This window comes from Heloderma suspectum, chromosome 1 (assembly GCF_057233095.1).
Source record: "Heloderma suspectum isolate Gila_16-S chromosome 1, 16-S_ref, whole genome shotgun sequence".
NCBI classification, from domain to species: Eukaryota; Metazoa; Chordata; class Lepidosauria; order Squamata; family Helodermatidae; genus Heloderma; species Heloderma suspectum.
The window spans coordinates 6,691,966-6,718,892 of NC_139458.1; the positions used below are offsets into that span (position 1 = coordinate 6,691,966).

A 26,927-nucleotide genomic window follows, 5' to 3' on the forward strand; every position below is an offset into this window, starting at 1 on the left:
TGGGTTTGCGCGGCACTTTGAGGATAAAGTCGCTCAGATTCGTCATGAATTGGACACCACCATTAATGCAGTTCCATTGGTAGAGGCATTCAGAGCACCGTCTGGTCCAGTTTTATTGGATGAGTTTCAGTTACTGAGGCCTGAGGATGCGGACAAGGTGCTTGGCCAAGTCCGATCGACCACTTGTGTGCTTGACCCTTGCCCTTCATGGCTTATTAAATCAAACAAGGAGGGGTTGTCCGGCTGGGTCCAGGAGGTTGTAAATTCCTCCTTGAGAGAGGGAGTGGTGCCTGCCGCTTTAAAAGAGGCAGTAATTAGACCACTCCTGAAAAAGCCTAACCTGGACCCAGAGGATGTTAACAATTATAGGCCAGTGGCCAACATCCCGTTCCTGGGCAAGGTGCTTGAGCGGGTGGTTGTAGGACAGCTCCAGGCACTCTTGAATGAAACGGATTATCTAGATCCATTTCAATCGGGCTTCAGGCCTGGTTTTGGAACGGAAACTGCCTTGGTCGCCCTGTGGGATGACCTCTGCCGGGAGAGGGACAGGGGGAGTGCGACCCTGTTGATTCTCCTGGACCTCTCAGCGGCTTTCGATACCATCGACCATGGTATCCTTCTGGATAGGTTGTCTGGGTTGGGAGTTGGAGGCACTGCACTACAGTGGTTCCGCTCCTACTTGGATGGCCGATTCCAGAAGGTGGTGCTGGGGGATTATTGCTCTGTGCCATGGCAATTGTGCCATGGGGTTCCACAGGGCTCTATTCTATCCCCCATGCTGTTTAACATCTACATGAAACCGCTGGGGGAGGTTATCCGGAGGTGTGGGCTGAGGTGCCATCAATATGCGGATGACACCCAGCTCTACCTCTCTTTCTCATCAAAACCAGGTGAGGCAGTGGCTGTTCTGAATCAGTGCCTGGGCACGGTAATGGACTGGATGAGGGCCAATAAACTGAAACTCAATCCAGACAAGACAGAGGTACTGTTAGTGGGTGGTTCGTCTGCCCGGCTAGGTGATAATCAACCTGTTCTGGAGGGGGTTGCACTCCCCCTAAAGGATCAGGTTCGTAGTTTGGGGGTGCTCTTGGATCCAGAACTGTCACTTGAGGCACAGGTGAACTCAGTGGCACGGAGCACTTTTTATCAGCTTAGGCTGGTATACCAACTACGCCCTTATCTGGACAGAGATAGCCTAGCTACAGTTATCCATGCTCTGATAACTTCTCGTCTGGATTACTGCAATGCGTTATACGTGGGGCTGCCTTTGAAAACGGTCCGTAAACTTCAGCTGGTCCAAAATAGGGCAGCAAGATTGTTAACAGGGACCGGCCTGCGAGCTCATATTACGCCAGTACTTTTCCAGCTGCACTGGCTGCCGGTCCATTTCCGGGCCCGATTCAAAGTGCTGGTGTTAACATTCAAAGCCCTTAACGGCTTGGGGCCAGGTTACCTGAAGGATTGCCTCCTCCCATATGTGCCTGCCCGGACCTTAAGATCATCATCAGCAGCCCTTCTCCGTGAGCCCCTGCCAAAGGAAGTGAGGCGGGTGGCTACTAGGAGGAGGGCTTTTTCTGTTGTGGCACCCCGGCTCTGGAATGAGCTCCCTAGTGAGGTTCGCCTGGCGCCTATATTGTACTCCTTTCGGCGCCAGGTGAAGACCTTTTTATTTTCCCAGGCATTTTAGCTTTCTAAATTTTTATCTTTGCTGTTTTAAATCTGTATTTTAAACTCCTGTACTGCTGCTAGGTTTTATTGTGGTTGTATTGTTATATTGTGGTTTTAATGTTCTATATATTTTAAATTGTTTTATTGTGTGTTGTTTGGTTTTACTTTTTGTGAACCGCCCAGAGAGCTTCGGCTATTGGGCGGTATAGAAATAAATAAATAAATAAATAAATAAAATAAATAAATAAAGAATTAAAGGCAGTTATTTTGACAGGATGGCCAGAAAAGAAAACACAAATTTCTGAAGAACTTAAACCATATTGGAATTATGGAGAGGAATTAAGTATGTATGAGGTTTAATATTTAAGAATGATAAACTAATTGTACCCCAAAAGTTGAGGAAAGAAATGTTGGAATTAATTCATGAGAGTCATTTGGGAATTGAACTGAGTGAAAGAAGAGCTTGAGATGTGATGTTTTGGCCGGGTATGTGTATGCATACCAAAGATGCCGAAGAAGATACTGATGCCGAAGAAGCTGAGGTTGATCGGTTCTATGAAGACCTACAACATCTTCTAGAACTAACACCAAAAAAAGATGTCCTCTTCATCATAGGGGATTGGAATGCTAAAGTAGGAAGTCGAGAAATCACCGGGATAACAGGCAAGAATGGCCTTGGTGTACAAAATGAAGCAGGACAAAGGCTAATAGAGTTTTGCCAAGAGAACATGCTGATCATAGCAAACACTCTTTTCCAACAGCACAAGAGGCGACTCTACACATGGACATCACCAGATGGTCAATATCGAAATCAGATGGATTATGTCCTTTGCAGCCAAAGATGGAGAAGCTCCATACAGTCAGTCAAAACAAGACCTGGAGCTGACTGTGGCTCAGATCATGAGCTTCTTGTTGCAAAATTTCAGCTTAAATTGAAGAACGTAGGGAAAACCACTAAACTGTTCAAGTATGACCTAAATCATATCCCTTATGAATATACAGTGGAGGTGAGGAATAGATTTCAGGGATTAGACCTGATAGACAGAGTGCCTGAGGAACTATGGACGGAGGTCCGTAACATTGTTCAGGAGGCAGCAACGAAATCCATCCCAAAGAAAAAGAAATGCGAGAAAGCCAAGTGGCTGTCTGATGAGGCTTTACAAGTAGCTGAGGAAAGAAGGGAAGCGAAAAGCAAGGGAGAAAGGGGAAGATATATCCAACTGAATGCAGAGTTCCAGAGAATAGCAAGGAGAGACAAGAAGGCCTTCTTAAATGAACAATGCAAAGAAATCGAGGAAAACAACAGAATGGGAAAGACTAGAGATCTCTTCAAGAAAATCGGAGATCTCAAGGGAGCGTTTTGTGCAAAGACGGGCATGATAAAGGACAAAGAAGGCAGGGACCTAACAGATGCAGATGAGATTAAGAAGAGGTGGAAAGAATACACAGAAGAACTCAACAGGAAAGATCTGAATGTCCCTGACAGCCATGACAGTGCGCTCACTGAACTTGAGCCGGACATCCTAGAGGGTGAAGTCAAGTGGGCCTTAGGAAGCATTAGTAACAACAAAGCTAGCGGAGATGACAGTATTCCAGCTGAGCTATTTAAGATCCTAACAGACGATGCTGTTAAAGTGCTGCACTCAATATGCCAACAAATCTGGAACACTCAACAGTGGCCACAAGACTGGAAAAGGTCAGTTTACATTCCAGTTCCAAAGAAGGGCAACGCCAAAGAGTGTTCAAACTACCGCACAATTGCGCTCATTTCACATGCCAGCAATGTGATGCTCAAAATCCTACAAGCTAGGCTTCAGCAGTATGCGAACCGAGAACTACCGGAAGTACAAGCTGGGTTTCGAAGAGGCAGAGGAACTAGAGATCAGATTGCCAACGTTCGCTGGATCATGGAGAAAGCAAGAGAATTCCAGAAAAATGTCTATTTCTGCCTCATTGACTACACTAAAGCCTTTGATTGTGTGGATCACAACAAACTCTTGCAAATTCTCAAAGAGATGGGGGTACCAGACCACCTTACCTGTCTCCTGAGAAACCTGTACGAGGGATAAGAAGCAACAGTAAGAACCAGACATGGAACAACCGATTGGTTCAATATTGGGAAAGGAGTACGACAAGGCTGCATATTGTCACCCTTCTTATTTAACTTATATGCAGAGTACATCATGAGAAACGCCGGGTTGGATGAATCACAGGTCGGAATTAAGATTGCTGGGAGAATTATCAACAACCTCCGATATGCAGACGATACCACCCTAATGGCAGAAAGCGAAGAGGATCTAAAGAGCCTCTTGTTGAGGGTGAAAGAGGAGAGTGCAAAAGCTGGTTTGAAACTCAACATTAAAAAAACTAAGATCATGGCATCTGGCCCCATCACTTCCTGGCATATGGAAGGGGAAGAAATGGAAGAAGTGACAGATTTTATTTTCTTGGGCTCCAAGATCACCACAGACGGTGACTGTAGCCATGAAATTAAAAGACGCTTGCTCCTTGGGAGGAAAGCTATGGCAAACCTAGACAGCATAGTCAGAAGCAGAGACATCACCTTGCCGACAAAGGTCCGTCTAATCAAAGCTATGGTTTTCCCAGTAGTAACGTATGGCTGTGAGAGCTGGACTATAAGGAAGGCTGAGCGCCAAAGAATTGATGCTTTCGAACTGTGGTGCTGGAGAAGACTCTTACGAGTCCCCTGGACTGCAAGGAGGTCAGATCAGTCCATCCTAAAGGAAATCAACCCTGAGTGCTCATTGGAAGGACAGATACCGAAACTGAAGCTCAAATATTTTTGCCACCTAATGCGAAGAGAAAACTCTCTGGAAAAGACCCTGATGCTGGGAAAGACTGAGGGCAAAAGGAGAAGGGGACGGCAGAGGATGAGATGGCTAGATAGCATCACTGATGCAATGAATATGGACTTGAGCACACTCCGGGAGAGAGTGCAGGACAGGAAGGCCTGGTGTGCTATGGTCCATGGGGTCACGAAGAGTTGGACACGACTGAACGACTGAACAACAAGAACAACATGTGTATGCAAATAGAAGCATTACTACAATCTTGTAAGGTATGCCAAACTTTCATAAATAATCAAAACGAACCAATGTTACCTCATGAAGCACCAGAAAGACCATGGCAGAAATTGGCAAAGGATTTGAGTTTTATGGGAAGGAATGTCTTTTGATAGTAGACTACTATTCAATATTTTTGGAAGTTTCTTTGTTGGAAACTTTAACCAGTAAATGTGTGATGATGCATTGTAAATCTGTATTTGCTAGACATGGGATACCTGAAGTTGTGATAACTGATAATGGTCCTCAATTTAATTCTAGGGGGTTTGCGAGAGAATTTAATTTTGTGCATGTCACTTCTAGTCCATATTACACAAGATCAAATGGAATGGCTGAAAGAGCTATCCAAACAGTTAAGAAGATCTTAAAGAAGAGCAGTTTGGATAATACAGATCTATATCTTTATTTGTTAAATCTTAGAAATACATATTTTTTTAGATAAGCAGTCTCCAGCACCATTACTAATGTGAAGACGTTTGAGAACAAGGTTGCCTGCAGAAACATCACTGTTGCAACCAGAAAGTGTCTCATGTAGTAGTGTGCAGGAACAATTAAGAAAGAGACAAGAAAGGCAGAAATGTTATTATGATCAAGGGACTAAACTTTTGCCACCATTGAACGTGGGAGAAAAACTTACTATTCAAAAAGAGGGAGTGTGGCAACCTGCAAAAGTAACTGAATGTCATCAAACTCCCAGATCATATGTGGTGGAAACCCAGGATGCAAGGTTGTATAGGAGAAATGGAAAGGATTTGCAAAGGACTGAAAGGATGCCTGAGAAAAGTCAAGATAGGGAGACTGGGAAGGAAGATAGTGGAAGTGTGAATATCGAACAGAATGATTTTAGAAAGATGGAGCTGGAGGAGAAACCAATAATTACAGCTAGAGGAAGAACAGTGAGAAAATCTCTAAGATTTGTGTATGGAGAATGAGAGGAGGAAAAAAAGAAAAAAAGTTAGATGTAATTATATGTGTTTGTATCTGGTTGTGTTGTATGGGGGGACTCATTTGAGTGTTACACTGATTGGTATAAAAGGACTCACCTGATACTGTGGGCATCTCTACACTAGCCTAAAATCCTGCATTTAAAACTGGGCATTCTGCTTCCATTTTAAATGCAGGATCACAACGACTGCCTTTTTTCACATGCTTCCTTTTCCCTCACCCCCTTCCCCCTCCTTCTCCTTGTATCTGAGTCTTCCATTATCTTTCATTGATCTCGGTCCTCTTCTTGCCACTTTTACTCTTTGCACAGAGGAAACTGAAGCAGAACACAATGGGGTAATTTGACAGCTCATTATCTGCTAACTATTTAAAAACGGAACAAAGGGCATTCAGTGCAGGAGATGCCTTTAATGATCACGGGTCATGTAAAGAGCCTGAAAACTTCCGTGAAGGAGCAATCTCAATCACAGGATAAAAGCTCAGTGTGAAGGAGCCCTGTAAGAGGGGGATGTAAGTTTGTATTGTGACTCACTCAGTAAAAGCTGTCTTTGCAACCTCATATTTGGAGTGTTCTGTTTATGCCTAAGAACATCAAATATTACAGTAGCAAGTGATAGGGAAAGGGCCTCTCTCTGCTTGAAACCCTGGAGAGCCATTGCCAGTCAGAATAAACAATACTGGACTACAGGGACAAATACTCTGACCCAGTATAAAGGCAGCTTCTTATGTTCCAGGTAGACACTCAGAGGGCCTCACTTCTGTATCAGGCAGACCATCCTGAAGCAGTAGATGCACATTCTCCACGTAAAGTGGGGATCAATAAGACTCAAAGAACGAGATACCAAAACCAAAAGAGACAACTGCACAGGCAGACATGGTTCCCCAACGCCTTTTGAGGAAGCTCTTGATCAGGGACATAAGAATAGTCCTACTGGATCAGACCAAAGGCCTTCCTAGACAAGCATCCTGTTCACACAGCAGCCAACCAGGCGCCCATGGGAAGCCCACAAGCAGGACATGACAACAACCCCATCACTCTCCGACTCGTAAAAGGGAACTGTGTCTGTAAAAACAACACACTGACACACTCTAAACTCACATCTAAAAGATAACACCCAGTACGATAAACCGCCTTAAACATGCATGACAGTATCCGACTATAATATGCACCAGATTTCTCCAAGCTGGTGGTGCCCTCCAGATGTGTTGGACTACAGCTGGCTGGAGGTGATGAGAGCTGTAGTCCAACATATCTGAAGCATACCACCAGCTTGGGGGAAGCTGGTGCACACAGTATCTGCAGCTTCAACATTGCTTAAACGCTGACTGCTGAACACCCATTGCTGTGAACGACATACAAAGACATATAACTACAACAGCCTCGATACTCAAAGTATACTAGCTGGTTTCCTGAAAAATGGATACACCCCCAAAACATTTCAATATTTTTTTATGGACATGCTTACCAAAACTGTTCTAGGCCTTTCATCATTAAACATACGCTTTCATCACGATCGCCACACCTTGCAGTAGAAAAGAACCAGTCCCTGTTTCTCCAGGCGTTGAGGTGTGTAGCTCTAGGACAGGAGTGTTGAAGCTTTTTCAGCCTGAGACTGAACTCCAAACTCCATTTTGGAGAAGCTCGGGGTATGTGCGTGCGTGTATGCACGCGCACACACATTACAACGGAAGGAAGGGCTGCAGGCAAAAGAGGTGAGGCCAAAAGCTTGTTTTTGCTTAAAGCTCTTACTGCCAGCGTCTAAACTTTAGGAGAGGCCTTTCAACCTCTTAGAGTGCAATCCTATGCATGTTTAGACAGAAAAAAGACCTACAGCTCCCAGCATTCCCCAGCCAGCATAGCTAGCTGGGGAATGCTGGGAGCTGTAGGACTTTTTTCTGTCTAAACATGCATAGGATTGCACCCTTACAGCAGGAAAAAAACCTGCAAAAGCCACAAAACCACCAAACGACTGGTGGTCAGGGAAAAGGGGAAAAGACTTTGGGTTTTCTCTGGAAGTTCAGATTTGGCCCGTGGGCCAAGGTTCAGCACCCCTGCCATACAGTGAAAGTTAAGACTTGGCAAACTTCCTAGCAGTGCCCATCCAAAGAGGGAAATGGAGCCCCTACTTAAACATCATTCACATCTGGAAGGCCCCCGGCTGGAGAAGGCCCCATTAGGGTAATAATGGCTAAGCAGGCAAAACGCGATGTTTTTAAAACTGTTTCCTGTGATCCTTACGCTGCCTTGATATTGTTGTCCATTTAGTAGAGAGTCTGCCTGTCCACCTACGCACCCCAATAGGCCTCCGCACCTTGGTGGTTTTACCAAAAAAGAGCACACTTAGGTGGTACCAAAGTTTCAAACTTCCTTCAGTCCAGGCTTTTAAAGCTCTAACCGGAGAGTCCAAAAGGGAAACAGGCCTCTCTGGGCCCAAGCCTCCTCCACCCCAACCCCTGAACCTCCATTTGCTTCTCCAGCCCTCCTACCCAAAAGGCAAGACTGCTGGGAAAGGCAAAGCATCTCAGCAGGACAGGCTGATAGGGAAAGGAGTCCCTGACTCCCAGTTCTATTACATTCCTATTCCAGCCCCTAGAAACAACCATTCTAGTTACAAATACTCAGAAATGTATTCTGCCCCACCCCCAAAGTATGCTTCTTTTCCCAAACAGAGAAAGTGTGGATTTAAAAATAATTCCACAGGCAGAGAAGAGGACACGCTTGCTCTATCCAGATGTTGCCAACAAGAGCATGTCTTTGTATATACAGCATGTGTTGAATTATCCCTGGCAATCTCCTCCAGCCTTTCTCAAGGCTTAGCAGGGAAAAGCTCTTCTCTCCGATCAGCTGCTGATTGAAGATAAAAGCTTTTCCCTGCTGTGGAGAGCGGGTGGGGCCTAGCCAGGAAGCTGTGGAGTGGTTAAGTCTTGCTTACTTCTGAGTGGACATGCAGAGGCTTGTCCTGCTTGCTTCTGAGTGGACATGCAGAGGCTTGGTATTTAGGATGCTATCTGAAAGTGCCGCTGAGTGATTCAGCCCTGCTTGCTTATGAGAAGAAGAAAGTTCCGCACTAGTGGCAGTGTGTATGTGTGCACATGTATGGTCCCTTTGGGATGTGGCTACTGCCACAGGAAATAGGTGGCCCATGACAAATTCTGCATACAATACCCATAATAAGGGTGGCCATGTGTCCGCTTTTACAGAAGACATTCCTGTATTTGAAGGAATCCTCTGTTTGAAGGGTTGTCCAGTCCAAGTCCAGTTAAAGATCAAGAACCATCAGAACGAAGAACTAAAGGGCCTTGAAGTTGCCCATAAGACACCTGGACAGCAGACTGAGCAAGGTACACAGGTCACTTGGTCACAGTCTTCCACACTATGGTGAGATGTACTGTATTTCAATTGAAATCCTAATAATTATTTCTAAATTGCATCTATGCATATAAATCAGCATACAGAAATGTTATGCAAGTTTGCATCCACTCTTGTCCTTTTCTCTGGCAATTCAGAAATGGCCACCCTACTCGTAGCAGCCACAGCAGCCGCACTGATTGGGAGGGGGGGTCACTAGGTACCTGTGTGTTGATATTCTGCAGTCCATACTGCTCACAAATGGAGACGAGCTTCTTCCTGTTCAAGTGGCCGTCTCTGGAGATGCCGAGATTCCCGCACACCTCGTGCAGTTTTTCTTCTATCCAGTCCTGAGTGGGGGAGATGTTTTGGGAGGTGTTCAGGTCATCAGGATTCCAGAACCTCAGCTGGCCTAGAAGGAAAGTGGTCAACTTGCCATGAAAAAACAAGTCCTTTCCCCCCAAGAAGCCCCCCGCCACAAATCAAGCACATACTTCTCACCTCCAACTTTGGCTTTTATCGATTCTGTATCCAACTGCCTTATCCAAAATTAAATACCAGTTTCACTATTATAAATGTGACCGTGTGTGTGTGTTTTAAAGTCTTTCCTTTTTTCTTACTATTTCTTTATTCACATTATTTATATACCACCCTTCATTGGATTAGATTTCATAGAATCATAGAACAGTAGGGTTGGAAGGGGCCTACAAGGCCATCCAACCCCCTGCTCAATGCAGGAATCCAAGTCAGAGCATCCCTGACAGATGGCTGTCCAGCCTCATCTTGAATGCCTCCAGTGTGGGAGAGCCCACCACCTCACTGGGTAGTTGCTTCCATTGTCGTATTGCTCTAACAGTCAGGACGTTTCTCCTGAAGTTCAGCCGGAATCTGGTTTCCTGTCACTTGAGCCCATGATTCCATGTCCTGCACTCTGGGATGATGGAGAAGAGATCCTGGCCTTCCTCTCTGTGACAACCTTTCAAGTACTTGAAGAGCGCGATCATCTCTCCCCTCAGTCTTCTCTTCTCAAGGCTAAACATGCCCAGTTCTTTCAGTCTCTCTTCATAGGGCTTTGTTTCCAGACCCCTGATCATCTTGGTTGCCCTCCTCTGAACCCTCTCCAGCTTGTCTGCATCCTTTAAGAAGTGCAGTGCCCAGAACTGGACACAGTACTCCAGATGAGGCCTAACCAGTGCTGAGTAGAGGGGAACTAGTACTTCCCGGGAATTGGAAGCTATGCTTCTATTAATGCAGCCCAAAAGAGCATTGGCCTTTTTTGCAGCCACATCACATTGTTAGCTCATATTCAGCTTGTGATCTACAACAATTCCAAGATCCTTCTCGCTTGTAGCCAAATATCCCCCATCTTGTAACTGTGCATTTGGTTTCTTGTTCCTAGGTACAGAACTTGGCATTTATCTCTATTAAACTTCATTCTGTTGTTTTCTGCCCAGTGCTCCAGTCTATCCAGATCACTTTGAATTTTGTTTCTGTCTTCCAAAATATTAGCAATCCCGCCCAATTTTGTGTCATCTGCAAATTTGATCAGCATTCCCTGCACCTCCTCCTCGAAGTCATTAATACAAATGTTGAAGAGCACTGGGCCCAGAACTGAGCCTTGCGGGACCCCACTCGTTACCTCTCCCAGTTTGAGAAGGTCCCATTGATAAGCACTCTTTGAGTCCTATTCTGTAGCCAGCTGTGGATCCACCGGATCATTGTTTCATCTAGCCCACTTTGAGCTAGTTTGCTCATCAGGATATCATGGGGCACTTTGTCAAAAGCTCTGCTGAAGTTGAGGTATATTATGTCCAAAACGTTCCCACAGTCCACAAGGGAGGTGACCTGACCAAAAATGAGATCAGATTTGTCTGGCAGGATTTGTTCTTGACAAATCCATGTTGGCTTCGAGTAATCACTGCATTGTTTTCAAGGTGCTTACAGATGGATTGCTTTATCATCTTTCAGAATTTTCCCGGGGATTGATGTCAGACTGACTGGTCTGTAGTTCCCAGGTTCCTCCTTTTTACCCTTTTTGAAGATAGGGACAACATTAGCCCTCCTCCAGTCATCTGGCACTTCACTCGTCCTCCATGATTTCTCAAAGAGAATAGACAGTGGTTCTGAGAGTTCTTCTGCCAGTTCCTTTATTACTCTAGGATGCAGTTCATCTGGCCCTGGAGATTTGAACTCATTCAAAGTAATTCGGTGTTCCTTGACCATATGCCTATCGATCTCAAGCTGCAATCCTGTTCCTTCAGCCTGTACTTTGCCTTTGCCAGACCCTCTTTTGGGAGAAGACAGAGCCAAAGTAGGAATTGAGCACTTCTTCCTTTTCTTTGTCATCTGTTATCATTTTGCCATCCTTATTTAATAGTTGAACCACCATTTCTTTCCGCTGTCTTTTACTTTGCATGTAACTGAAGAAGGCTTTTTTTGTTGCTTTTAGCATCCTTCGCTAACCTCAGCTCGTTCTCAGCTTTAGCCTTCCTGATGCCATCCCTGCAATTCTGTGCTACCTGCCTGTAATCTTTCTTCATAGCTTGGCCTTCCTTCCACTTCCTGTATGTGTCCTTTTTTGTTTTCAGGTCATCTCTTAGCTTTTTGTGAAGCCACACTGGCTCTTCTGTTGTCTTCCACCTTTTTTTCTTGTTGGAATTGTTTGTAATTGTGCCTTTAGAATTTCCTTTTTTAAAAACTCCCACCCATCTTGGACTCCTTTTCTCATTAGGGTCCCACTTGCCATGGGACCTTACTTTTCATTGTTCTGAGTTTATTAAAATCAGCTTTCCTAAAATCCAGGGTATGTGTTTGGCTACACTCAGCTTTTGCTTCCTTTAGAACCAAGAACTCAAGTATAACATGGCTGCTGTTCCCCAGAGTTCCTGTAACTGCTACTTTATCCACAACGTCATCTCTGTTGGTTAGGATCCAGGCAAGGATAGCCAATCCTCTAGTTCCTTCCTCCACTTTCTGTAGGAGGAAGTTATCAGCAACACAGGTCAGGAAGTTGTTGGAGGGGCCATATTTTGCAGAATTTGTCTCCCAAGCAATATCAGGGAAATTGAAGTCCCCCATTACTTCTACATCATACTTCCTTGAAACATTGGCTCTTTGCTTTTCAAAAGTTTCATCCTCGTCTTCTTCTTGATTGGGTGGCCGGTAGTAGACTCCAACCACCATGTTCCTTTTATTCTTTGCTCCATTTATTTTAACCCAGATGCTCTTGATTTCAAGGCAGTGTACAAGCATAAAACCAGTACAATACAACACAAAACCAAATAAAAGGAGCAGATAAAACTGTAAGACAGACCAAAACACTCCTTGATAGGGATGTATGAGGAATTCATTTCAGTTCTGTTTTTGCTCAAGATTTATCCAGGTTGCACCTTCTGGATTGAACATGGACTCGGAGGCAACCTGCGGTCAAAGTCCGTACAGTTCCGAGTTTGCAGTGTTATTCATGCCTCCCCCCCCCCCCCAATGCATGTGACAGTATGTGTATTTTTGGAAAATGTGCACAAATATGTTGTAATCAATGGGAGAAGAACACATACATTTCAAAGATGTGCACAATTGATGCATACATTTGGAAAAATAAGCACAAAAATAAGCAAGATTTTCATGCCAAAAGAAAATAACAACGCTCGCAATCTGATATGGACTCAAGTTGGAACAAGCTTCAAGATGTTGCCAGGAAGGTCTCCTTTTGCTAGGGAATTCTATTACTAGGCATGTGTGAGTTCTGACTAGTACCAGAGACCAGACTGTAACAGAGTGCAGACTGAACTTCCATCATGTTGTCTACCAGGAAGATCTTTGTTTTCTTTTTCTTCTTTCAGAAGACTTCTGAAAAACTTGAAACCTTGCACACAACTTTCTGAATTTTGTTTGGTCCTAAAAAAAATTGCTTTTCTGTCCAGGTCTGGATTTTTTTCTTCTATAGACCAATATGAGTGTGTGTGTGTGTGTGTGTGTGAGAGAGAGAGAGAGAGAGAAGAGGAAGATCTAAAACAGCCTCCTGCAACATGGGGGATGACGGGAGTTGTAGTCCAACACACCTGGAGCACACCAGGGAAGGGTGGTCTAGGACTCTAAGGTTCAATCCTATGCATGTTTATACAAAACTAAGTCCTACAATTCCCACCATCCCCCAGCCAGCCATGTCTCTATCCCTGTGTGAATGCTAAAATTGAATTTAAACATGAAATCCAAGACACTTTTGGAATTCTTATCTGAAATGTGTAATCTTAAAATACTGAAAACGAAAATATTCCATTTTCAATGCAGAGCACACTAACTGCCAGAGAATACTATAATTAAGGAAACGATTTAATCATCTGTTTTACTATTGCATTACAGTTGGTTCATCCTAAACAGGATGAAGGGCAATATATATAAATATGTTAAATACATAATAAATTATGCTTTCAGAGCAATTTTGAAGCTCTAAAGACACACACACACAGTATGCATTTCCCATATGTCTTCCCCACCCCTCCCCAAAGCTAAATTGGAGTCTGCATTTATTATCTGTTTGAGCAGGAAGAAATCTTCCTCCTTCTATACATTTTAAAAAGAACAGAGGAGCTAGTGCCATTATCCCTTGTTACCTTCAGCTTCATATTCTTCACTGTCTTGGGATCTCCAGCGCTAAAAGAAAAAAGAGAGGGAAATAACTTTTGAAATCAACTTGTTTCTGGAACTGCAAGCATATACGTTCCAGGGTGAGGTGGAGTGGGTGCAGATGTGTTCACCTGTTGCAGCAAAACTGACATGGAACCTGGTGGCACCTTAAGGACTAGGAGGTTTATTGCGGCAGAAGCTTTGGCCAAACGAATGTTAATTTCCTTCTCCTCCATCTCTGTGCTCTGAGTGTACATATAATGATGCACCTAAGCTGACCACTGCCATGAATTTAACAAAGTGGCATGCTCTATTCCACAGAACCTTCTGCCAAAAGAACTTAGTTAGTCTTTAGGGTGCTGCAACATGCTTTGTTAAATGTTTAAATCAGCCTTCCCCAACCCCGGGTCCTCAAGATGGGTTGGACTACAACTCCCATCCCCAGCCAGTTAGGTGCTGTGCTGGCTGGTGGTGATGGGAATTGTAGTCCAACCCACTGGGAGGGTACCAGGTTGGGGAAGGTGGAGCAATTCCACAATCATCAAACAATAATGACAAAACACCAAGTTCCAGGAATGTCTGGATGCCCTCTGGCTTCTAATCTATGCCGTTTCCAAAGCTCTTGAAGCCAAGCCTTTCCAGTCCCCACAATGATTAAATATCTCTATTTCAAAATAATTCCCAATGGAGCTTCTGCCACTAACTCTCAAAATAAGTGACTTCCTTCCCTCCCTCCTAGGCTGCTGCCATCTCAGTGACAAAAGATCCACTTGAAAGACAAAGAGCCCAAGAAGGTTAAAGAACAAGCTGACAGCCAGGAGGACAAAATTAATGCATGTGTGCGGGGGGAGGGGCTGTTTTGCTTTAAAATGCTCCTGCCTAAACAGGCCAAGTCTGTTGATCTTTGTGTGGGAGGGAGCGGTTGGGCAGTTGCAAATATAAAGGGGAAGGGGACAAGAGTGAGGAACCATGCTGGGGACATTCGCTGGCAGTCCATCCCAGTTTTCCCTTTGTATCCAATGAACCCTTACAATTCACTGATACACCACTTAGAACCTGCAAAAGTTTTACACCATTCCCATTTTACAGATGGGAAAACTGGGGCAGACACAGGAAGCAGCACCGCTAGGCTCCCAAGTTGGACGCGGTAATGCTCAATTGGGAGCAGATGACATGTCACGGGAAAATGCCAGTTCTTTCTCCCCACCCCCATCAGGAACCCAAATCTCAAACAGCATGGCCAATGTGGGTCAGCCAAGTGAGCCAAATATGGCTCAAACTGTGTGGGATATCAAACATTACTTGGTTTAATGAAGTCTTCTGTGAACCTTCAGGAACTCACTGGCTCCAGCATTCACATGTAACCCCAAACCATCTGAATATCGAGCAGCACCAACCCCCAGGGTCTGGGTGCTCCTCTCCTACACAGCAATTCTCACCTTCAGGTTTCCTGGCAAACCATAGTTCACTGTTGCAGCCAAGCGTGGCTAACGATGGTTTGTCTCAAACTCAAATTCTCCTGCAAACCATTTAAACATTAGACTCTTTTAACCTGTTTTTTTATTCTTTTATCATGTTGTTCACCGCTCCGAAATCTTCTGATGTGGAGCGGTATATAAATACTGTAAATAAATAAATAAACAAACAAACAAAACAAACCGGGATCAAACCTGGTCAAAACACTTGGATGCAAGCTATGGTGTGCTAAGAAAGTGGAAGGCAGCTATGAGATTGCGGAGTGTGAAGGGAGGAGGGATGGTTTGTCATTACATTTGAAAGCATGGTTTTTCATTAAAGCCAAAGCACGGTTTGACATTGCATGTGAATGCAGCTTCACTCTGTGCAACAGTTCTTGATGCTATCATGCTCTTTCGTGGTCCTGGCAGAGAAGGGTAGGGCACTCCCAGCAGAGGCCTGTGGCTCCGATGTCAGTAGGATGGTGAATCCGCCCTGGGTTTCAGTCAGAACTCTGAAGGAGCTTTCCACGTTGTGGAGCTCCTTTAGAGTTCTGACTGAAACCCAGGGCAGATTCACTGTTCCACTGACACCGGAGCCACAGCCTCCACCAAGCACTCCCCCCCCCCGCTTCTCCCCCCAACACTTATTTTCCAATGCAATCCCCCCACCTCCGCCACCCACCTTGAGGCTGTTTTGCAATGGAGAAGCAGCCAGCAGTCCCTTGTCACACACAGCTGCCGCATGACAACAGCCGCTCAGCCCTGCCATCTGAAAAACGGGTCTCATAAAACTGGCCTGCCTTACAGGGCGTTTGAATAAATTGCTGAAATAACATGCCATACACATGCTGACTGTTATTATATGTTGTTCTTGCACTGCAGCACCTCATTCTTTTTAAATACTCCGCACAGAGGGCACACGCGCCCTTCAAAACTGTCCCTGGGCAGCTGTATGGGCTTACACTGGACTGAACAGGGCCAAAGGGCAGATTGGACTAAATACTGGACTGAATATTGCACCGCGTGGAGGGAGGAGGACACCCTCTAGGAAACTAGAACAGATGAGAGCCCAAGGACATCACAGTTTGCATCTCTCCTCTGGCTAAACATCTGTCCTTCCGCACAGTAGGTTTTATTGGTTCTGTAGGAATCAAGCAGTAGTAGAGATATGTCTCTCCTCCACCCCCCATCACATGCACCAAGTGATGATAATGGTTGGTTTATTTTTGAAATGGGCATCAAAGCTGTGCTGACACATGACTGAAATGACGCAACATTCCCCTCGCTTTGGGAGACCCACCCCCTTTGCAGTTCATGAAACAATCCATTCCTTATTTATATACACACAGCTGCAAAAATATATATATATATATATAGCTCTCACATTTCCAAAGGGCAGAACTGGATGTTAATGCTCTGCAGTATAAAAGAAGCACATAAATAAAAACTACAGTGCATTCATGTAACTGACTGATTTTAAGGCAGAGTTGCTGAGCGCCGGAGAAAAGTGCTGCTCTCATAACATAAAACTTTAATACCGCTCATTCAGATTACAGCTAAAACATGGTTAATCTACCAGGGTAGCCATGGAAACTGGATTAGGTCGCTCTGCTTTTAAAAACTATTGCTTACGTTCTATCATCTGGGAGGCTGGGAAGGAGGCAGAAATCCCACACCCACGCAGAAGAGCATCCCTGCCTGGAGCCAAGGCTGCTACAGGTGAGAAAAGTCAGTAGAACAAAGCAGATGACTGCAGACCCAACGGATGGCAACGGGGACCAGATAAGCATATTTTGCCCTAATGGGATAGATAAGTCTATCTGCAGCCCATGTCGGTTTCGCATGTATTTATTCATAAACTGGTTTCATCCCGTTTCCACCTCAATCTGTGAATTTGTTTTGATAAAATACACACTTTTGTATACACTTTACCCTAAAATACACATGTTTAATGTATTTTATCCTAAAATATACATTGTTTTTTGTTGTTTTTGAGCCAGGAACTTTACTGAGAAATCTGGAGAAATGCGAGAAAGGAAGGAAAACTGTGTTCTGATCCATGTATTAGTCCAGCAAGTGTGAATCAGTTCAGTTTGCTTAAAAACCCAGACTGAACAAAACTGTTGAGCATCTCTACCCAAAACATGTGGACAATCAGGGACCTGTTTTTCTGTGACCTGCTATTGTTCAGCTAGAAGTAATGTTTAAATGAGTCAAACAAGGGGGCGGGGAGGAAACTGCAGGGGTCCCAACCACAGAAACTGCACCCTGCTGGGACATAATTGACCTGATTATTGGGTATAATAATCCCCCCCCCCCCAGACCAAATGGGACAGCCAACACAGGGCTTCTTCTGCCTGTAGAACTACCTGCTGCTGCCTGCTTGTGGCTGGGTTGTGCTGGATCCTCGGGATAAGGATGGGGGAGTATACACTAAAATAGGCAGAATCCTTCCAATTATCAACAGCAGGGGTGTTGAACCTCTTTCAGGATGAATTCCATTTCAGAGAAGCTCTTGGGGGCCGCACGCCAGTGCCTGGTGGGTGGTGCCAAAATGCCAGCCTATTATAGCTTCAAGCTCCTGCCGGTGACTAAGCCTCATAGGACGGGCATTTCCATCTTTTGGAAAGAAGAACTGCACAACGGCCACAACAACAAAATGATCAGTGGTTGCTGGAAAAGGGGGAACCCCAGAGGGCTGGACTGGGACCACAGGTGGGCCAGATTTGGCCCCCGGTTCTTCACCCCTGACCTACAGACCATATAGCTCTTGTAGCATGAAAGGCACCTAGGAAACGGAGCCAGGGATTCTCCTGGACATTTTACTCTCTGTCCCATGGGGCAGTGGGCCAGAAGAGCGAGCTGTCCCTGCCACACTGCAGCACCACCCACACAACAGCCAGAGGCGGTACTGCTGCTCTTCAGCCCAACTGGACCAAGTAACCTGAGGAACCAACAGGGGTCTGGTTGGCCCTATATAACTGTTACTCCAGGCTCGTTCATCACTCTGGGCAAGTCATCTCACTGAGTAGCCTTACAGACCAGGCTTGCCTCACCTCCTACTCCTTGTTTGATAACCCGCCTGTCTTCAGCCACATCATCCACCCGGTCCTTTGGATCCTTGTCTGCTTGACCACTGGATTGCCTTAGACCGGCTTTCCCCAATGTGGTACCCTCCAGATGATTTGGACCACAACAGAGATGGGGAACCTCTGGTCTGTGGGCTGAATATGGCCCACTGGGGTTCCCCATCCAGCCCGCCCACTTCTTTTCCAGGTCCCAGGCCCTCTCCTAGTAGGGAAAAGCTCTTATCTCTCCGATCAGCAGCTCAAAGATAAGAGCTTTTCTCTGCAAGGGAGAGCAGGTGGAGCCTGAGGAGGAAGCTCCTGCGTGATTCTGTTCCACTTACTTGTGAGTAGACCTACTGCTCTTGCTTGCTTCTGAGTAGACATGGTAGCGGCTATTTGAAAGTGCTCCTGAGTGATTTCTTGTGAGTAGACATGTGCCTGCTTTCTTGTGAGAAGACATGCAGAGGCTTATCCTGCTTACTTGTGAATAGTCATACAGAGACTTGGTATTTGGGATGCTGTTTGTAAGTGCTACTGAGTGATTCAGTCCTGCTTACTTCTGAGTAGACTCGCAGAAGCCAAGGCCTCTTTTTACCAAGGCCTTTGAGGGCTAAATGCATTTCCTTAAGTTGCACACTTTTTTAACTGTCTTATTGTTTTAGAATTTAATTGGTAAAATTAAATTAATTGGTATTAGCTTGTTTAATGGTTTAATATGTTTTTAGCTGTTTACATTATTTATTGTTTTATACTGTTGAAACTGATTTTATCTGTATGCCGCCCTGAGATCTTAATGATATAGGAAGGGATACAAATGTTTTAAATAAATAAATAAATGCCGAGAAGTACTGTATTTCTATTTAAATAAAAACAATTATTTCTAAATAAATAATTTAGAATAATTCTAAATAAATAATAAATAATAAGTATGCACTAGCATACGCAATTTTTTTATACAAACTGGGATCCTCTTTTTTTGGTGGTGCATGTCCCCTTTTTTGGCAATTCACAAGTGGCCACCCTAGGAACTGCACAATGCGCAGGCTGCCTGGATCTAATAAACATACTGTTCGGCCAATAAGCTGTGATGTCATGCTGGCAACTTGCACACCTAAGGAGAAAACAGGCACTCTGCACCCCTATTCAGTTACAGGTACAGTTACAGGTTATGTTCTAAAGTCACACACAGTGAGCATAGCAGGAGTGGGCTGCAGTTCCCATCATCCCTGACCACTGGCCATGCTGGCTTAGGCTGATGGGAGTTTTTGTCCCAAACATCTGGAGAGCAACAGGCTGCCAACCCCTGGTTTACAGCATACAAAAATAGATGGGTGCATAATATGGGTGTGTAACAGCAACAGTGCAACTAGCAACAACCCTTTACAATAATTACAAGAGCAATCACTTCTGAACCATTTGAGTCTCTATATTTTCTACTGTGATTAACTCTGAACAAATGCTATAGTATAACTCCAAATGAACCCTGTGGGATACAGCCTCTTTTTTTTTTTTAGAATTCCCTCCCCAAATCAGAGACTTTCTCCCTTCATCTTAGGGGAATACAACTCCACGGGTCCTGGTGAAGGCAACACAGGTGAGAAAAAGGCGTACAAACAGCCAGAAAAGTTTTCACGATAATTGGGGGGAAATGGGGGATGGGGTGAGGGAAGACAAACACAAAAGCACCGGGAGGCCCTTGGACAAAGCCTCTTGGACTCGCCACCCTCCCGGAAAATGGCCTTAATCAAAGAAGCCGAAGGTAAAGTTCTGGAAGTCCACAGCAAATGCATGACGATCGGCGCACCTGCCAACCTCAGTTTCATTTCCGATGGCCGGCTGTTACGAAGAGCACACCGGTGGCAGTAAAGCCCCCTCAATGGCGATTCAGTCCCTCTGCAACCACATCCTCTTGGCCCACTCAGATTAAGGGCCCCCCATTGTATCCGAAGGCTGCCGGCTGAACCCCTTTGCACACACGCTTCCTCATTACCATACCCGGTGCTCAACAAGAGCCTCATTGTGAAGGGAAGGCAAATGAGGTCAGAGGTCAAGCAACCTAAAATGGCTGCTCCAGAAGGCGAGCCAGTGGATTGCAGCTAAGACAAATGGGGCACTTGCAGGGGTTTTATAGGCCATGAAACCCTTCCCCCCGATCATGCCAGGTATTCTTATACAGAGGCCCATTGTTTTGCAGCTGGATGGGGGTCACGCGCATTATGGCGGCGGCGGGGCTGTGTGCTCCTCACTCATGCTGGATTCCAGGAATGTATTATTTTGACAGACACACAGCCTTTGCTGGCCCGAAGAACAGATGGCCCGAGGTTTCACAATGACCAGACTCAAAGCCCGTGGAAACATCTCGCTCAGTGCAGTCTCCTCTCTGTCCTAACTTAGCAACCTCACCCACCCAGCCATCTGCTACCATAAGACAGACCTTTATTCTCCCCCAGAATATATGTGGTTAATTAAAATGATTGGAGGCGCACACTGTGACCGTTTTGTTTTGTAATACGCGTACACACGGGCACTTACTTTTGCGGACCCTGTGATAATCAAGCCTATGGTAATTGGGAATATCCATTTGATGTGACGTGTGCTTCTGGAGATACCAGGTGTCTTTGCTCTGCTGCACCTTAATGGAATGAGACTCTTACCAATTTTGCAAATGGCTTTTAAGTATTTTAGGAACCTTGGAAGCTGCCTTATACCGAGTCAGACAATGGCTCCATCTAGCCCAGTACTGACGACACTGACTGGCAGCGTTGTCTCTCCAGTGTTTCAGGCAGGAGTTCTTCCAGCCCTACCTGGAGTGGCTGTTGGGGATTGAACCTGCAACCTTCTGCATGCAAAGCTGGGGCTCTATCCACTGAGCTATGGTTCCATCTGTCAACAGCAGGGATGTGGAACTTCAGGCTGGTGGGCCAGATCCAGCCCTCTGGGCTTCCCCAGATGGCCATGACCTCTTGCCCTTTCCCCTGACCACTGATCGTTCAGTGGTTTCCAGCTTTTGCATGGTCATCCGCGCGTGCACACACGCCCCACCATTCTCAGAGCTTGAAATGCCTCTCCTTAGGCTTAATGACTGGCAGGTATTAGCCATGTCAACCTTCCATAGTTAGGGACAGACAGTGCCTCTGAATACTATATACTGGGGGCATAGAGGACGGGCATGGCTATTATTACATTACATCCTGCTAGTGAGCCATCTGGCTGGCCACTGCAAATCCTGGGCTAAATAGCCCTTCTGCCAGTCCAGGGAAGGCAACTTTTATCATCTTAACTGTGCCACTGCGTGGCCTGGCCCATCCAGAAGGTGGCGTGCAGCCCACATTCTCAAGACTGCAGGCTGTTTTAAAAACATCAAATAACATAATTTCCATGCCAAATGGGGAAGACGATACCGCCACCCCTCTCAGTAGAACATCCTTGCACGGCTGCAAGTAACAACAGTAAAGTGGCAGTATCCAGGCCCAGAATTTAATTTTTTTTGGTCTGGGGCTCCTCCTGAAGACAACACAGGTTGGCTCTCCAGGGCATAAATCACTCTAGAATTATAGCACTGGAATCATTAGGCTGAAAGCCTATCACATAAAACTGATCCACCCACCCCTCCTTGGAGCTTGCCTACTTGTCATTGGCTCATCCCCTTGCTACCAACTTTCTTCCACAGTCAAGGGACCAGAGTCACCTTCCTATTTAGAGGCAGTGTACCTCTTCAGTGCATACCAGATGCGCAGGACACTGAAATGGGCAGAAGTTGCACAAGAGCACTCCACATGGAACCAGAATCAGCCCAGCAAATATAGGCAAATATTTGCTTAATGAGCATCAATTCTGTGTCGCAGAGTCTGTTTTCTTGGCACAGAATCTAGATTAATCTTTTAAGTATGGCATGCACTCAGTTCAAAATATAATCCTGCATCTGGGGAGAAAAAAGTGTGTGGTGGCTAAGAACAGCTGCCAACAAAGCAAAGGAAGAGAGAACAACTTACTTGAACAAGCAGAGGCCAGCAACTCTTACAGGCAAACAGGGTGTCCAGCATTTCTCTCTTTATAAGGGTCCTGCCACTACTCCAGGGTTGGTGGGAGTTGGGGGAAGCAGGGCCTGTTTCTCTTCTTGGTTCGACTGAAGTAGCTTAAAGTTGGGCACCTGGGCTGATGTCACTTCAGAATGGAGACTGGCTCTGACACAATCCGGTGGGACGATCTCCTGGACAAGCCTGTTTGCTTGCCCAGGAGATCTTCCCAGCCTGCATCAGGACCGGTTCCAGCGGGTGGCAACTTTGGGCTTTCTTAGCGCCCCCCCACCCGCCCCCAACCAGCAAATAGTTCATCACCCGAACAGCACTGCCAGGCTCACATTGCACAGAGCACCTAAGGAGGTGAGGGACAAAGTGAGGGAACCCTCTGTTTGCGTGCGCCGCCTCTTGCATGTTCAGGCATCTGTTGGGGATGACTTCCCTCAGGACCCTTCCCTGCCCCTTGCCACATCCTGGCAAGAAGAAATCCTGGAGCACAGAAGTGGCGGGCTTCCCGGAGATATTCAAGCAGAGACTGGACAGCTCTGGATTCTGCATTGAGCAGGGGGTTAGACTTGATGGCCTAAATGGCACCTTCCAACTCTGGGATTCTATGATCGGGCCGCATATTGGTAAACAAAGAGGTGAGCTAAGCTGAGTTTATTATCAGAAAGACAGAACGAGCCTCAAAGCCCTCTCTCCTCCCAATGGAAGCTTCTCTCTGGAAAAGGGGCTCGGGGAAGGGGAAGCGGAGAATGGCTCATTCCAAGACAATTTCCCTAAAAAAGTGCAAAATGAAAGTTGGGGAGGAAGTCATACAGGGACCCTCAACTAAGGTGCTGATGAGGTCTCATTAGGCAACTAATAAATCTTCCTAGGGAGAAAGGAGCCGCAGGGGGGAATCACTCAGCACCAAGCTGTGTTTGAGGTGGAGGAAAGATGTGGCTGCCAACCAACTCAGTTAATTGACTGGGCTTGTTAACTGACTAACCTTTTACACCCATTTTACAACTAATAGAGAAGAATAAAAATCACAGCACAGTTGTTCCAGACTGAGTTTCCCTCTGGGATGTCTCACCATTAATTCCAAGGTCAAAGCAGTCCACGGGGCCTGCAGGGGAGATGGATTAGTTTCTCCGTGCTGGTAAGCAAATCCATTATCGAGGTCGCAGCTGTAAGAACTGACTCACTCACCCAGTTTTATGAGGGCTTGTTCCGAGACCCTGATGGTTTGTAAAGGCTGCTTATACGAGGTCAGCTCGGAACAGAAAAAAAGACGTCAAACTGCAGGGTCACAGATGAAGGATCAGCACTGGCAAGGAGTTGAAGGCCACCTGGACAAGATGGTAATTTTCCAAGGGTAATTTCAACATCTAATAATCCAGCAGGATTTGGGAGTTCCCAAATGGGAAGGGGCCATGGTTCAGTGGGAGAGAACATCCTTTGCATGCAGAAAGTCCCAGATTCGATCCCCAGCATCTCCAGTTAAAGGGTCTCAGGTAGCAGGACTGGGATAAGCCAACAACCAACAAGGTTTGGCTGATATACCAGCAACAATCCTATCTGGACAGAGATAGCCTTGCAACAGTTATTCATGCTCTGGTAACCTCATATTTGGATTATTGCAATGCATTATATGCGGGGCTGCCTTTAAAACAGTCCAGAAGCTAGCCCAAAACAGGGTAGCTTGATTGTTAATGGGGCTGGCCAATGCACATTATGCCAGTACTTTCCATTCTGTACTGGCTGCCGGTCAGTTTCTGGGCCCAATTCAAAGTACTGATTTTAATCTTTAAAGCCCCAAACAGCTTGGGACCATTTTACCTGAAGGAGCATCTCCTCCCATATTCACCTAAAGTCATCATCTCAGGCCCTCCTTCAGGTGTCCCTACCAAATGAGGTGGGTGGTGACAAGAGAGCAGGCTTTTCCAGTGGTTGCACCCCACCTGTGTAATGCCTTAAATGTTTAAGACATTTAAAAAACTGTGGATTTAGATCTTTACACTGTTATACTATTGATATTATTATGTACCACATTGTTTTTATGCCTGCTGCTGGATTTATCCTGGGTTTATCAAGGCCAAGCAACAAAGGAAGAATACAGGCAGGTAGCACAGAATTGCAGGGTGGCATCAGGAAGGCTAAAGATGAGAACGAGCTGAGGTTAGCGAGCAATGCGAAAAGCAACAAAAAAGCTTTCTTCAGCTATGTGTATACTAAAAGACAGAGGAAAGAAATGGTGGTTCAGCTATTAAACAAGGATGGCAAAATGATAACAGATGACAAAGAAAAGACAGAAGTGCCCAATTCCTACTCAGTCTTCTCCCAAAAGAGGGTCTATGAGCCCCCTGGCAAAGGCAAAGTACAGGCTGAAGGAACAGGATTGCAGCTTGAGATTGATAGGCATATGGTCAAGGAACACCGAATTACTTTGAATGAGTTCAAATCTCCTGGGCCAGATGAACTGCATCCTAGAGTAGTAAAGGAACTGGCAGAAGAACTCTCAGAACCGCTGGCTATTCTCTTTGAGAAATCATGGAGGACGGGGGAAGTGCCAGATGACTGGAGGAGGGCTAATGTTGTCCCTATCTTCAAAAAGGGTGAAAAGAAGGAACCTGGGAACTACAGACCAGTCAGTCTGACATCAATCCCAGGGAAAATTCTGGAGCAGATGATAGAACAATCCATCTGTAAGCACCTTGAAAACAATGCCGTGATTACTCGAAGCCAACATGGATTTGTCAAGAACAAATCCTGCCAGATAAATCTGATCTCATTTTTTGATCAAGTCACCTCCCTTGTGGACTGTGGGAATATTGTGGACATAATATACCTTGACTTCAGCAAAGCTTTCGACAAAGTGCCCCATGATATCCTGATGAGAAAACTAGCTCAAAGTGGGCTAGATGAAACAACTCTCAGGTACATCCACAGTTGGCTACAGAATCGGACTCAAAGAGTGCTTATCAACGGGATCTTCTCAAACTGGGGAGAGGTAACGAGCGGGGTACCGCAGGGCTCAGTCCTGGGCCCAGTGCTCTTCAACATTTTTATTAATGACTTGGAGGAGGAGGTGCAGGGAATGCTGATCAGATTTGCAGATGACACAAAATTGGGCGGGATTGCTAATACTTTGGAAGACAGAAACAAAATTCAAAGTGATCTGGATAGACTGGAGCACTGGGCAGAAAACAACAGAATGGCATTTAATAGGGTAATTGCCAAGTTCTGCACCTAGGAAAAAGGAACCAAATGCACAGTTACAAGATGGGGAATACTTGGCTCAACAACACTACAAGCGAGAAGGATCTTGGAATTGTTGTAGATCACAAGCTGAATATGAGCTAACAATGTGATGTGGCTGCAAAAAAGGCCAATGCTCTTTTGGGCTGCATTAATAGAAGCATAGCTTCCAATTCCCGGGAAGTACTAGTTCCCCTCTACTCAGCACTGGTTAGGCCTCATCTGGAGTACTGTGTCCAGTTCTGGGCACTGCACTTCTTAAAGGATGCAGACAAGCTGGAGAGGGTTCAGAGGAGGGCAACCAAGATGATCAGGGGACTGGAAACAAAGCCCTATGAGGACAGACTGAAAGAACTGGGCATGTTTAGCCTTGAGAAGAGAAGACTGAGGGGAGAGATGATCGCGCTCTTCAAGTACTTGAAAGGTTGTCACAGAGAGGAAGGCCAGGATCTCTTCTCCATCATCCCAGAGTGCAGGACACAGAATAATGGGCTCAACTGACAGGAAGCCCGATTCCGACTGAACAACAGGAAAAACGTCCTGACTGTTAGAGCAATATGACAATGGAACCAATGTCCTAGGGAAGTATTGGGCTCTCCCACACTAGAGGCATTCAAGATGAGGCTGGACAGCCATCTGTCAGGGATGCTCTGACTTGGATTCCGGCATTGAGCAGGGGTTGGACTCAATTGTCTTGTAGGCCCCTTCCAACCTTACTATTCTATGATTGTATGATGACGTATTTTATTGTCATTGTTTTATTGTTATCTTGCATTTTAATGTTTTTAATTTTTTGTATGCTGCCAAGAGATCTTCATTATTGGGTGGTCTAAGACTGTAATAAAGAAATAAATGGGGCCAACACCAATAGTGACTCCATGTCACCTCGGACACAGCAACACTTTTCAGTGGGATGGAGTCCCCTCCCTCATTCACCTGCAGTGAACATGCCTGTGTGAACATCAGGTCTAGTTTATAGCATGCTAGTCAACCCAACAACCCCACATCACATTTTTTCCCCAAGTATTACTCTCCTGCATTAGCTTTTATCAGGCTATCACTACTGAGCTGAAAGAAACCTCTGGGGATGTCCTTTTCTTCCTCCTCCTCCTCCTCTTCCTCCTCCTTCTCCACCAGAAGACACATTTTTATCAGGCTAGAAGACCAAATCACAGCCACAACGTACTCACCAGCTTTCGCTCATTCAGAAACTGGGATTCTCAGTCCTGGGCCAGCACGATCAAAATGTGCCAATCTATTGGGAAAATGCTACATCCACAATATAATCGTGCCATTGTCCCAGCATCTCAAGAAACAAACATGTGACTGGCTGAACAGCAGAGGCAGAATGGAGGTGGCTCGACGTGCAGGCCAGAAAGGGGCATGCTGTTCATCACAAGGGCAACATGGACTATCTAGCGTGAGCCAGACAGCCTGTGTGCATGCAGTCATGATGTCTCCATGCCTGC

The 26,927-nt window shown here is 45.6% G+C and overlaps 1 protein-coding gene across 2 annotated transcripts in view; it reads right to left on the reverse strand.

The window, feature by feature from the left end:
* The window catches only part of NIN (ninein), a 146,276-nt gene that overhangs the window by 61,322 nt on the left and 58,027 nt on the right, over positions 1–26,927 (reverse strand). For both annotated transcript variants that reach the window (XM_084834469.1, XM_084834478.1), the window contains 2 exons: positions 13,659–13,698; positions 9,270–9,457 (listed from right to left, as the gene is read on the reverse strand). In XM_084834469.1, the coding sequence (XP_084690595.1) occupies positions 9,270–9,457; positions 13,659–13,698 (228 nt within the window). The remainder of the gene's footprint in view (positions 1–9,269; positions 9,458–13,658; positions 13,699–26,927) is intronic.